Source organism: Gopherus flavomarginatus, chromosome 5, assembly GCF_025201925.1.
Source record: "Gopherus flavomarginatus isolate rGopFla2 chromosome 5, rGopFla2.mat.asm, whole genome shotgun sequence".
Lineage (NCBI taxonomy): Eukaryota > Metazoa > Chordata > Testudines > Testudinidae > Gopherus > Gopherus flavomarginatus.
Genome location: NC_066621.1, coordinates 17,480,061 through 17,492,350, shown reverse-complemented (window position 1 = coordinate 17,492,350; position 12,290 = coordinate 17,480,061). Strand labels below are relative to the sequence as shown.

At 50.9% G+C, this 12,290-nt stretch overlaps 1 protein-coding gene across 7 annotated transcripts in view; it reads left to right on the top strand.

Annotated features, from left to right (window-relative positions):
* FOXP4 (forkhead box P4) overlaps positions 1–12,290 on the top strand; it is a 142,061-nt gene that overhangs the window by 60,892 nt on the left and 68,879 nt on the right. For all 7 annotated transcript variants that reach the window (XR_007774914.1, XR_007774915.1, XM_050957103.1 and 4 more), the window contains one exon: positions 2,080–2,169. Coding sequence is in view for 4 of the 7 variants with exons in the window: in XM_050957102.1 (XP_050813059.1) it covers positions 2,080–2,169 (90 nt within the window). In the remaining 3 variants the exon portion in view is untranslated. The remainder of the gene's footprint in view (positions 1–2,079; positions 2,170–12,290) is intronic.

The window sequence follows — 12,290 nt, the reverse complement described above, 5'->3', positions numbered from 1 at the left end:
ATGCAGACTGTGTGTGTGTGAGTATATAATTGTACTGTGGATATGCTATATATGTGATGGACAACCTGATTTGCTTATGTCATGTGTAGTGCACACACAACAACATGGTTTATATTGAAATGGCATGTTCATTAATCTAATGACACTGTGTAGGTTTATGTATGTAACTATATTATGTGCCTTACCCCTACCCACATGGATTTGTATATGTAATTACTCTGGATATATGCAAGTGAGTGTGCTAATCTCTCCGCTTTCGAGTATAAATTCAGCTGCCCCTCCAAACAGCTTGTACGGTACAGTATATAATGTATAAATGCCTGACGGAAAGTAACTTTGTTCTTTATAGATGGAAATGTGGAAAATTAACAAGCGGCTCTTTCTTTGGGACACACCCTGCAAGTGCCTCCGCCGCCTAGGAGCACACAGCCGCCTCTTGGAAGCCAGGGCCTTGATTTACGGCCCTGGCGCTGACAGCTCACTGGAACCCACATGCTGTTTGCAGCACCACCAAGCTGGGCTATGACCCTCCGACCTCTCCCCCTCCAATCCCCCCTCCTGTCTCTGCGCTGTAATAAAAACCTGTCTTGCAGGCAGGACTACAATGACTTTGTTGTTCAGAAAGGTACCCCGCCCCACCCTCCCCCCCAAAAAAAATCTTTAAAAGCAAAATATAAGGAACGTATGAGGAAATGGACCTGGGAGCAGCAGCCCGGAGTACCACAGGATTGTTTGTGTTAGAATTTATTCCCTTCTCTTTGCTTGCTCTCAGCTCCTGAATGAAACCTCTCTGTCTCGTGCTTCTCTCGCTCTTTTGCACACCCTCTCAGTTTCTTTCACACATTTGCAGTCTTTCACCAGCTCTAGTGGACGCTTTGGCTCTTCCGCATGTTTGCGCACATGCATTCTCTTGTGTGCTCCTCGTGTTCACACACTCTTTCTCGCTGTTGCTCTCTTCCTCGTGTCCTGGTGCACTCACTTGATTGGGCTTGCATTTGTTTTCACCCACCGTTTTCCCCTGCTTGCTTTCACAGTGTGTTTTTACACACACGCCTTGATTAGCAATTTCACTGACTCGTGCTTTTCTCCAACACCAGCGAAGTGTTTTATTTTTAGTTAATACAAGTGACTTAATAAATATTATTGAAAACAAATCAGTGAATGCACAGGAAACTAACAACACTTGCCAGGCATATGCCCATAAAATTAACAGATTCATATGCGATCACTAGTAAGTACTGCTAAATTCCTCTCCTTTATTGCTGAAAATTATCTGCAGAATGTCCACATTCTGTCACTGGTTATTCATTTGGGGTGAAGTCCTGCTCTTTACTTGATCTACTCCTCTGGTAGTTATGCTCCCCTCCAGGCACCTAACAAATGGATTTAGCATCCCTGCACCCCTGTGAGGTAGGCAAAGATTAGCATGCCCATTCTACAGATGGGGAACTGAGTCACAGACAGGCAAAATGACTTGCCCAAGGTCACAGAGGGAGAATCTGTGCTATAGCTGAAAATAGAACCTGCCTCTCCTGAGTTCAAGGCCATCTTTCTCCAGCAAGTGAGCTGCTCTCTTTTGGTGCTATTCCTTGCATTATCCCTCTGTCTCTCTCATCCAGTTAATCTTAAGGGTCTGTTTACACTGCAATCAGACACCTGCAGCTGGCCCATGCCAGCTGACTCGGGCTCTGGCTAAGGGACTGTTTAATTGCAGTGTATACATTCAGGCTGGAGCCTGGCCTCAAGGACCCTGCGCGGTGGGAGAGTCTCGGAGCTCAGGCTCCAGCCCCAACTCGACCATCCACACTGCAGTTAAACAGCCCCTTAGCATGAGCCCTCAGCGCCCAAGTCAGGTGGCACGGGCCAGCCGCGGGTGTCTGCAGCATAGACATGCCCTAAGGGGCTTCCTGAGATCACTTTGTCCTGGCTGTACCAGTAAGTGGGTCTTTATCTGGTGGATGATGTCTAGGTAGTGAGCGCATACACAGGTAGATAAGGCACAAGGAGCTTGAAAAGAGAAATTACCTCTTCTCCTCCACCACCCTCTTATCTTCTGGTTTTTTTATTTTGTTTTTTCAGGCTCTCCAGGTGGCGAGACAGTTCCTTCTGCAGCAGGCCACGGGGCTGACCTCTCCTAGCAGCAATGAGAACAAGCAGCCCGCAGTCCAGGTGAGGCAGAGAACCACCTTCACCCAAACCCTTATGGGAAGTGTTCCACTAGCACAAAGAGAACTCCTCCGCTGGGGTTTGGCACAGCTTCCAGAAATACATTTCTGTGTCCTGGGTGGGCTTCCCAAGATTGCCTCCACAGCTTAGGAGCATAATTGACTTTCAGCAGGACGGTGCTCCTAAATGATTGCAGGTGCTTTGGGACGGCTCATCCATTTACAGACACATGCATGCATACGCTCATGCTCCCTGCCATAGAGTCCCTGGCTTAAAAACACCTACAGGGAGGTCACGTGCTCCATTATGACTCCATAAGATTTTTAATCATTCCATTTTGTAGAGTCCCTCTCGAGTCCCTGTCCGTATCCTTTGGGCTTCACCATAAGAGAATTCAGTGGGGGAAGGAGGAGACAATGTCTCCGATATTTTGGATACAGGTTAAATTTCAGGAGAGGAGTCTCCCCCCTCTCTCTCTGTTCGCTGGTTTGGGCTGCTGATGCCAGACAGTGAATGCTTAGGGGGAGTATTAGGACAGCTATTGCAAAGCCATCTAACTTGTGGCTTCTTCATTTCACCTAAGGAGAAGTTCTCCTGCGTATGTGGGTTCTGGGGGGCAGGCTGGGCTCTGGTAGTGGGAGGCTGTTTTTCAGTAGGTGTGTATTAATGAGCTGTGTGTAAGGGGCACATGTTTATGGTGGGAGAGGGTTGCGGGAGTGTAATATTAGTGTGTGTGGGAGATTTGGGGTTAGGGGGAAAGTGTGTCTGAGAGCGACAGAGGTATCCGTATATGTCCTGGGACCATATGGAAGGATATGACCCTAAGGCCATGTAGCTATCGTGAAGAGGCTTACATTAGGGTGATGGGGGGAGCAGGGGCAGTTTATTTTATAGTCTGACCCAGGATGATGAGCAAGGGTCCAGGAAGGAGGTGGGGTGGGTGGGTGTTGCCAGGTTAGAAAGGGAGCTGGGATTAATGACCTGGCCTTTCACCTTAGCAGATCTGGCTTTAAATCCTGGTTCAGGTCATGAGTAAAGTTGCCTTTGCCCCATTTGCCCGCATCATAAAATCCACATTGCATCCTGGCTGCAAAGCAACTAGTGATCAGTTCAACGCTGTGGGTCAGGAATGAGGGATGTTGGCACATCTGGGGAGCGAGGGAGCAGCAGCTGCCTTCCATATCCCTGGCTCAGGCTGGTCCTGTTCATCCCTCTTTTCCTGAGCACTAAATTGATTCACAAATTAAACATGAGAGAACATGCTGGGACTTACCCCTCTCCCCCCCAGAGTGACCCTGTTGCTCTGTAGCTGTCTGAACACAGCTCTGGATTTGGCAACCGAGGACCTGGAGAGAGAGAGATGGAAGCAGACATCTGTAGGGCGTTGGACCCTGGGGAAGGACAGGGCAAGTCTGCTGCACTGCAGTGGAAGGGTGCAGTGCCCCCCTCCCAGGAGTCTGCAACACTCCACCCATGGGAGAGAGTCCCCTGGAAAGCATTCTTGGGGCCAGCAGGCCCGTGTGCTGGGGCAAGATTCCGGGACAGCTAGTGCCCGTGGCTCTGTGGGGGGAAGGGTGATACACGAGCTCCTCCCAGGAGGTAGGGCACTGCCTGCCAGAGGACACTCACTGGGATCACTGGCACTACAACGGGGAGGTACTGGCAGTGGGGTTTGAACCTGAGACCGGCAGCACTGAAAGCGTGAGATAAAAGAGGGACTCATGAGATGGTAGCGGTAGTAGGTCTTTATCCTCTTACACAGACTGGCCACTAGAGGGAGACAAATACCAGGGTGGTTTACCCTGGCATTGACAGGGCACTGCTGAGGGGGAAACTTGGTGCTGCTAGAAAGGATGGCTGGCAGGAGGAGTAAAATTGCTGCACGAGAGATGGAAAGGGGGCTGACTATGGTCATGACCTCAACCCCCTCACCTTTTCACTGGCAGTGTCCTTCTCTAACCTCAACCTGTTGACTGGTAGCCTCAGCCACACTCTGGCAGGTTCCTCCCACAAAGGGAGGCCAGCAAAGGGAGCCTAACTCCAAAAAGAGAAGGAGAAGGGGAGAGAAGCAAGGCCCAAACGAATGTAAAGTGATAATTTAAAGAGCTGTGCGGAGGGGCTCTCCCTTCAGGCTAATTAAATTTATCGGCGAACAGCAGGTTACCTTATTAGAGCCACGTGGGTTTAATTAACAAAGGAAAGTAATTAGCATGAGTTCTCTCTGAGCCGGAGGTCCTTCCTAGAGCAGGCAGAACTGGCTCCGAAACCCACTGGAGGCGGGAGAGGGAACCTGGGGCAGGAGGGAGGAGAGGAAGGTCAGTTTCTGCTCAGCCAGTTACCCAGAGAGTGAGATCCATGGGACAGTTTTTTGTTGCTGTTTGTTCTTTTCCCCCCGCTTCTCGGCAACGCACACCTGGAATGAAACAGGGATTAAATTCTCTCTGTCTCGCTCGCGCACACACACACACACACCCCTACCTTTTTATTATTGTTTTTTCTTCCTCTCCTTGTTTTGTTGCAAGAAGTATCATTGCCTCCTGATCTTTTCCCCCCCATCTCTCTCTTTCCATCAGGTCTGTCTTATTCTCTCTTTCCCTCAGCTCTGCACCAACAACATTATCGCTGGGGCTGGGCAAGGGGGTGTCTTTGAGCGCCTGGAGGGGTCTCATCTCCCTTCCCCTCTCTTGGCAAACCTGATATCGAGCGTATTTGCTCCACCTCATGCTTCATTCATTCCCCTTAACCTCAGTGTGTTTTGGATCAGGCCTGTGGCATGTTGGGGGTTGGGATAGCCTCTCTGTGAGAGCAGTGGAAGTCCCATTCCTTGAAATCTTTTAAATTTTTAGATGGGACAAAGCACTAGGAGAAGGAATCCCACCTTGGCAGGCAGGGGCGGCTCTAGACATTTTGCTGCCCCAAGCACGAAGGGTCCGCTGGTCCTGTGGCTTCGGCGGACACGCCTGCAGGAGGTCCGCTGAAGCCGCGGGACCAGCAGACCCTCCGCAGGCAAGCCGCTGAAGGCACCCTGCTTGCAGCCCTAGCGGTGACCGGCAGAGCAGCCCCCACGGCTTGCCGCCCCAGGCACGCACTTGGAGCGCTGGTGCCTGGAGCCGCCCCTGAGTACAGGACATCTGAAAACAACCCACACTGCCAATTTTAACTGGACTTGAGGGCAGTTGGAAATCACATGTTGTCCAGGGGTTAAAGTAAGGAGGAGCAGGGTGTGAGAGAGGCTCAGACAGTGCAGTCTCTCTCCCTGGCTTGGGATAGCAATGCTCCCTCACAGCTGCTTCTCCTTCTCTCTGCCTAGTGTGGTGAAAGCTCTCCCTCCCTTCCTTCCCTGGTCCACTTCAATCTATTGTGCCTCCACATTCCCAGGTGCCAATGCCGACTCGACCCTGTCACAGGGGACAAGACCATCCAATGAACCCTGGAAAAGGGGTGAAGAGAGACAACGGGGCTCCTCACTGGGAAACGTCTGATAGTTCTCTTGAGTTTCCCCTGATCAGTATGTAACAGGCAGCATAGTCCAGCAGACAAGGCATCGGGGGACCAGGTTCTTGACCCTGTGCATGGTCACTGACTGACCTTGAACCAACTACATCCCGTGCCTCAGTTTCCCCCATATGTAGCATGGGGATAATGACATTGCCCCCACCCCCTTCCCTAAAGCAGTCGGAAGCAGAAGCGGGCAAGGTTATTACCAGAACTTGTGCTTGCTGGGGTCGGCAGCCGGGCGGAAAAGGAAAGGGAGAAATGCAAACTACAGCTTCCCTGGGGCTGTGGGGACCGGAGCGTGGGCGCCACAGGGAGCCAGACTTTGCCGCGGGGGCAGGGGAGAGGGACAGGTCCGTTGTGGGGCAAGATTTAGGGCTGTGCAGCGTCTCTCACCACCTCTGAGACCCCAGCATCGCCCCCCGAAGCCTCCGACCCCATCCCTATGCATCCAGGGGCGGTTCTAGACATTTTGCCGCCCCAAGCATGGCAGCATGCCGTGGGGGGCACTCTGCCAGTCGCCGGTCCCGCGGCTTCAGTGGATCTCCCGCAGCCGTGCCTGTGGGAGGTCCACCAGAGCCGCGGGACCAGCGGACCCTCTGTAGGCATGCCACCAAAGGGAGCCTGCCTGCCGCCTTTCCGGCGACCGGCAGAGCGCCCCCGCGACATGCCGCCCCAAGCACACGCTTGGCATGCTGGGGCCTGAAGGCACCCCTGTTGGCAGGGACGGGAGACTGGGCTGGATGGCCTAATAGATCTTTCCTGTCTCTGATTGCTGCAGGCTTGAAACTCCCCAGAAAACCTCTATCCCTTTAGCAGGATAGGATGGAGTCCAGAGCTGCTCTGAAACAGGTCTCGTTTTTGTCCCACCTGCCTCAGAGGCGCAGACCCCCTGCAGGGACAGCGGACCTGCTGCCGCCTGGCCTTAATGGGTTTGAAAGTGAAGAGGGAACGGATGAGAGGAAATCACAGCTGCGGTATTAACAGCAATAATTAGTCAGGGCTTCTCTCGCGCAAGCAGGCAGCTTTTTCCAATAGTGTTTTCAGGAAGGAAATGCAGTCATTGGATGGAAAATATCTTGAAAGAACAAAGACAGTAAGAGTGAAGTCAGATTCCGGTTACATATCTGTGTGTGTGTGTGTGTGTGTGTGTGTGTGTGTGTGTGTGTATTTCTCCATTTCTCTCTTTCACGTTCTATTTTCCCTCCTTCTGTTTCTTCTCCCATGGTGTGTCTCTCTCATTCTGTCACTGCCTGTTTATCGTCCCTTTCGCCCTCAGTCTTTCATGATCTGCTTTCTCTCTTGTGCTCTTTCCTCCATCCCACCCCTCCCTTTCGCTGCTGTCTGTCCATCCATCTGGCTGGCTTGTTCAGAGTTAAAGTCCGGCTTTCTGCCCCCTCCTCCCCCTTTTGTCTTGCAAAAGAACTTGTGAAAGTTATAGGCTGTATGAGTCAGGAATAGCAGCCTGTCTCCCCGCCCCCTCCTTCCCGACTTGCCCCTGCCTAGCAGCTGGAGGAGGATCTGAAGGAGGGGAGATAGAGGATTAAGCAGACTCCTTTGAAAGGAAGTTTATCTAACGGGGAATGGTGTGGATGAGATTGACCAGGAGGGTTTCTTCAGACTGAATTGGAGAAGGAGAGAGGCTATTGTATGGTGAGATGGCAGCAGGCGGGGAGGAGGCCTTCACCACCACCAAATCCAGGGTGGTGAGGCGGGGGGTGGGTGGGAGGCAGAGAGCATGAAATGACTGAGGGAAGCGCACTGCTCTTGGAGGGCACTATGGAATCAGAGGCTGGGGGAGACTTTTGTGAGTGAGTTTCCTAAGCACCCATCACTTCCGTTGACTTCAGTGGGTGATGTAGGTGATCGGCACCTGTTCAGGATTAGGCCCTGAAGGGACCGAGCCTGCAACCCTTGTGTTGTCTCACTTGTGTAGCAGGAGTTAGGAGTATGGGCTGGCTCCCCATTCTGCTCTTTGTCTGGCTAGCAGCCTGATCCTGCACTGGACTGCTGAGCTCTCATTGACTTCAAAGGGAGCTGAAGGCACTCAGGCCTGCTCAGCAACACCCTGTGGAAGCACAGTCAGGTTGGCCATAGAAACTGGTTTCTCTTGCGCTCCTAGTGCAGTGATGTGGTGAGCAGAGCTCTGTTCTGCAGAGCACTGCCTGTCCTTTTCATGCAGGGCCCTCTGTCAGCTCCTCTCTCCCCACCTTGGCTGTTATGGGACTGGATGAAACAGACTCTGGGGGTTCAGTCTGGTCTGATTTGCGGCTCTCGGTTAAATCCAGATAAAAAGCTCTTCCCTTTCAGCTGAGTTTCACTTGGATATTTTTGGAGTTTGCTCAAAATGAAGGGGGCACAATTGCCCGTTCAGGCTGAAACCAGTCTCCGAACCCCCCCGTCGGCATCTGAGGCCCTCTCTCAGCAGTCCATCCTCTTTCAGCAGAGAATTTAAGCATATGCTTGACTTTAAGGACATACTCAAGTTTCAGTTGATTTCAGTGGGACTTAAGCACATGCTTAAATGCTTTGCTGAGTTGGGGTCTACAGGATTTAAATAGAAAAAAGTGCATGGAGGTTAGGGTCTGATATCAGCTGGCAGGAGGAAGTGTCCTTAATGTCCATTATAATAATGCTTAGCTCTTCTATAGCACTTTTCATCAGTTGATCTCAAAGCATATTACAAAGGAGTTCACTACCATCATCTCCATTATACAGATGGGGAAACTGAGGCACAGAGCGGGGACGTGTCAGTCTCATCGTACCTTGGATATAATGAAAGGTGGCCACTGATGGGTTGTTGTTTTTTTCCCTCTCATTTTTTGGGTACCCACTCCCTCCAACGCAAGTCTGATTTTTATTCAGTGGCGCTGAGGATCCGCAGCTCCCAGGGATGCCAGTGAGAGAGGTGGGTGCCCAGCACTTTCTGCAAAACCAGCCCCCAGGTCCCTCAGTTGGGGTGCCACCATTCTTAGGTGCCTTTAGGCTTCAGTATGTCAGGATTCTGCCCCTGTTCTAAGGATCCTTGCTGATAGGGGAACATCTGGGGCATCGAGCCAGCTGTGATAGTAAAGATAATGATGCTCATGTGTATTTGAAAAGCAATAAGTAGCTGCTGAGCTTGCGAGGACTCGGTATTTCAAATGTGGAACCTCCCCCAATCCTCTTTCCTTCGACATACCCAGAGGTGCAGTGCACAGTTCATGTGATTGCTGCAGCTGGGGTAAAAAAAAGTCTGAAACCTTAGAAAAATTGCTTGCACCATTGAAACAAATCCTCCCCTTTTTCTCCCCTACAAAAGAAATTGCATGTGGGTAGTTACTGTCACTGTAAGTGTTTTTCTTCCCCCAGCATGGCATGGTTTGTGTCCCTGAATTTCTGCCCCCAGGAATTTAATAACGGAACTGCGTGCAGGGGAGCTAAATGATGCTGGAAGAATCGGTTCAGGAAGTGTTGATAAAATACCTAATGCCCAGTGCTCACCAGCCTCACTGGGGATGTGGTGTCACAGGGCTGGTGTTGTCTGTTTCTCATGTGTGTTCCCGTCTCCATGTTCCTTCTTCTGTGTGAAAGCCTGCCAAGCCTTAGCTTGTTGATCATGAAAGGAACTGAGTACCTGCAGTCCTTGCTGACCTGAATGGGAGTCTTTTCAGGATGGGTCTCATAGCTCCATGGGCAGGTCACTCTGAATGACATCTCCAGATCTAAACTCTCCTGAACTCTGTGCCTTGGGTCACCCTCTAGCACTGAACTCCCAGGGAACTGCTACAGCTGTTAAGAGGCTGGTGGTCAGTCATGGGCTGTTTAGAGCCAAGTCACTGGTTCAGATCCAGCCCATGTCACCAAGTGGATGAAATTTAACATTTGATGGATGTTCATTGGCTCTGTGTGGGATGAGGCGGGGGCGGTCTCAGTCTATATCCTGTTAGATGTGACTCTGGATCAATGGCTCTCAACACTTGCGGTCCAATCAGCACACAGCTGCAGCCAATGTGACATCCTCAGGGCCATACAGATAGTATATATATTGTGCGGATGCGGCCCACATAACACATAAGAGAGCTGCATGTGCGACCCGCAATGGTAAATAGGTTGAGAACCACAGCTCTGGATACTGGAAGCCAACCTCTGTGACTTTCTTTTAAAAGTGAGTTTAGTGCTGATTACCAGAATGATGGACCTGGAGACTGAAATCTCTTTTGACCATTAGAACAGATGTAAGAGAGACATTGACAGCTGCCCCACCAGTATGCCTTGGAAGGTAAGAAAGGGGGGTTGATCCCTATTCCCACTCACTCTTTGGATGGCCAACAAGCGACATTTGCGATGGGAGCAACTTGTGATAAGGATGCTGCCTCGTGTGATCTGGCCCGAGACCCACCAAACTCATTTCCCATCAGCTGCCAAACAGCCATTCAGTGGGCACCACTTTGGGTCATTGTCATCCTCAGCCAGTTTTGTACCCAAGGCCTGGAAGTGTCAAGCTGTATTGCCTGTTTCAAGTCGCTATTAGAGACTAGGCAGATGGGATCACTGTACTGCCACTGTCCCATGGTGCATCTGCTCTGTGGATGAGTAGAGGCCATGAACTTCCAGGCAAAAAGGTAGCAATTTCACTCCGAAACCACCCCCGTTCCTGTCAACCTAGAAGCCATAGCATGGATCAGCAGGGGGGCCAGCTAGAAGATAACATCCCATCCTGCTTTCTGCCTGCTGTGGGGGAGGGCGAGACTGCTGTCCCCTGTGGGAGGAGGTTTCTGGGACTAGAAATGTGTCCGTCATGGGAAAGGGAAGAAGGGCGCCAAGGAAGGAGCAGAGAGTTTGAAGCAAACTTGAGGAAATTGCTTTTTCTTTTGTCTGCTGCAGCAGGGAGGGCGCTGGAGCGGAAAAGTGTATTTTGTTGATTTGAAACTTGAGTGAAATGGGTAATGAAGACAGATCAATACCGGCCCCTCCGCGTTCCCTCTCGGGGAGAAACAGAACAGCCCCTTTGAACTCTGCTGGTGCAGCGCTGAGATTTTTCCACTTGAACCTGCAGCGCCCAGGTCTAGGCCCCTTTCTCCAATGTCCCCTTCCCTTTGGCTGGCTGGCCTCTACCAAATAGTGATCCCTAACCAGTGGCTCGGTCCGCACCCTGCAGGCTACAAGAATAACACCAGCCCAAGGGCCCAGCTGCTCCAAGGAGAGCAACAGTGTTTGGAGGGCAGGTGACCAAGAAGTCACTTCAATTCTGTAAGACTTCGTTGGCCTGACCAGCTACACGAGTGTTGCCAAAGGATAAGGAAGAGAGCGCCCCGCTTGGGTATTTGTCAAAGGGAGATAAGACATTCCCTCACCCGGATAGACACCTACCTTTGGGTTTTGATCCGCTGCATCCGTTTGGTCAGCGATGCCCATTCCCAAGGTGGTGCCAGCCTGGGACGTGGTGTGACACCGTCTCTCCCTAGGGTGTGGCAGATTTTGAAAGGGATCGTCAGCCACAGGAAATGTTCAGACGAGGTGCGCTGATACATAGGGATATGTGAGCCATCTTCCTTTTACCTACTGGGGTGCCTGACACTGGCGAGGATGCGTGCAGGTGAGATCATACAGCATATTCATAACTTGGACATGTGACTGAAACATCAAACTCACCTGCTCTCCTCTGCACAGGTGCATACACCCGCTCACATTTACCCACAGAGTTGCTCCTGCCTTCACCTTCGTCCGGAAAGGCTCCCTCGCACGTCTCCTCTCCTGGATGCTCTCCACGGTCTCGCCCTGGATCGGTTCCCAATTGCCACTGCACCCTGTGAAATCACTCTCAGCAGTGCAGTGAGAGCACATGATGTGTGTAAAACACAACCAGAAAGAGGAAGGCTTGTGCAATGGCTAGGGCACTACCCTGGGACTGTGGAGATGGGTTCTACTTCCAGACTGCCCATGTGAGCTTGGGTCACTCACGTAGTGTCTCCGGCCCAGATTTTTTTAAGATATTTAGAGGTTGTGGCACTCAGCGTTGCAGTGCCTAAATCTCAGTTTAAAACATGATTTGGGCACTTTAGGGGCCTAAATCCCATTAACTCTCAATGGGATTGTCTCGTAAGTTTTTAAACCCATTTGGAAAGTGAGATTTAGGTTCCTAAATCAGTTAGGCATTGTAACGCTGAGCTCAGCAACACCTACATACCTTGGAAAATCTGGGCCTCAGATCCCCATCAGTAAACTGGTGATAACCGTACTTCCCCACCTCACAGGGCTGCTGTGGAGATAAATACAAGGGAAAATTGTGAGATGCTCAGATACTGTGGTGATAGGGGGCATATAAATGCCTAAGAGATCTATCCAGATAGACCATTCTGCATTTGTAGCAGTTCATACTCACACCGGCTACTCATGGTATAAGGTAATGAAGAATCAGTCTCGTGTGCTCATCTATACGCAAAGTTCACTCTCTTGTTCTGATTCTCCACGGCATGTGTATATTTCTTGACTCTCTAACTGTGAGCCTAATCTTGCTTCTGTTGAGTTTTACTATTGACCTGAAGCAGCAGAGTAGATTCTAGGGACTGTTTCCAATCTTACTCGGTGGGTTTTAAATTGGGAATCGCTCCACAGAAGTCAGTTGAGTTTTATTCCAGTGTAGTATC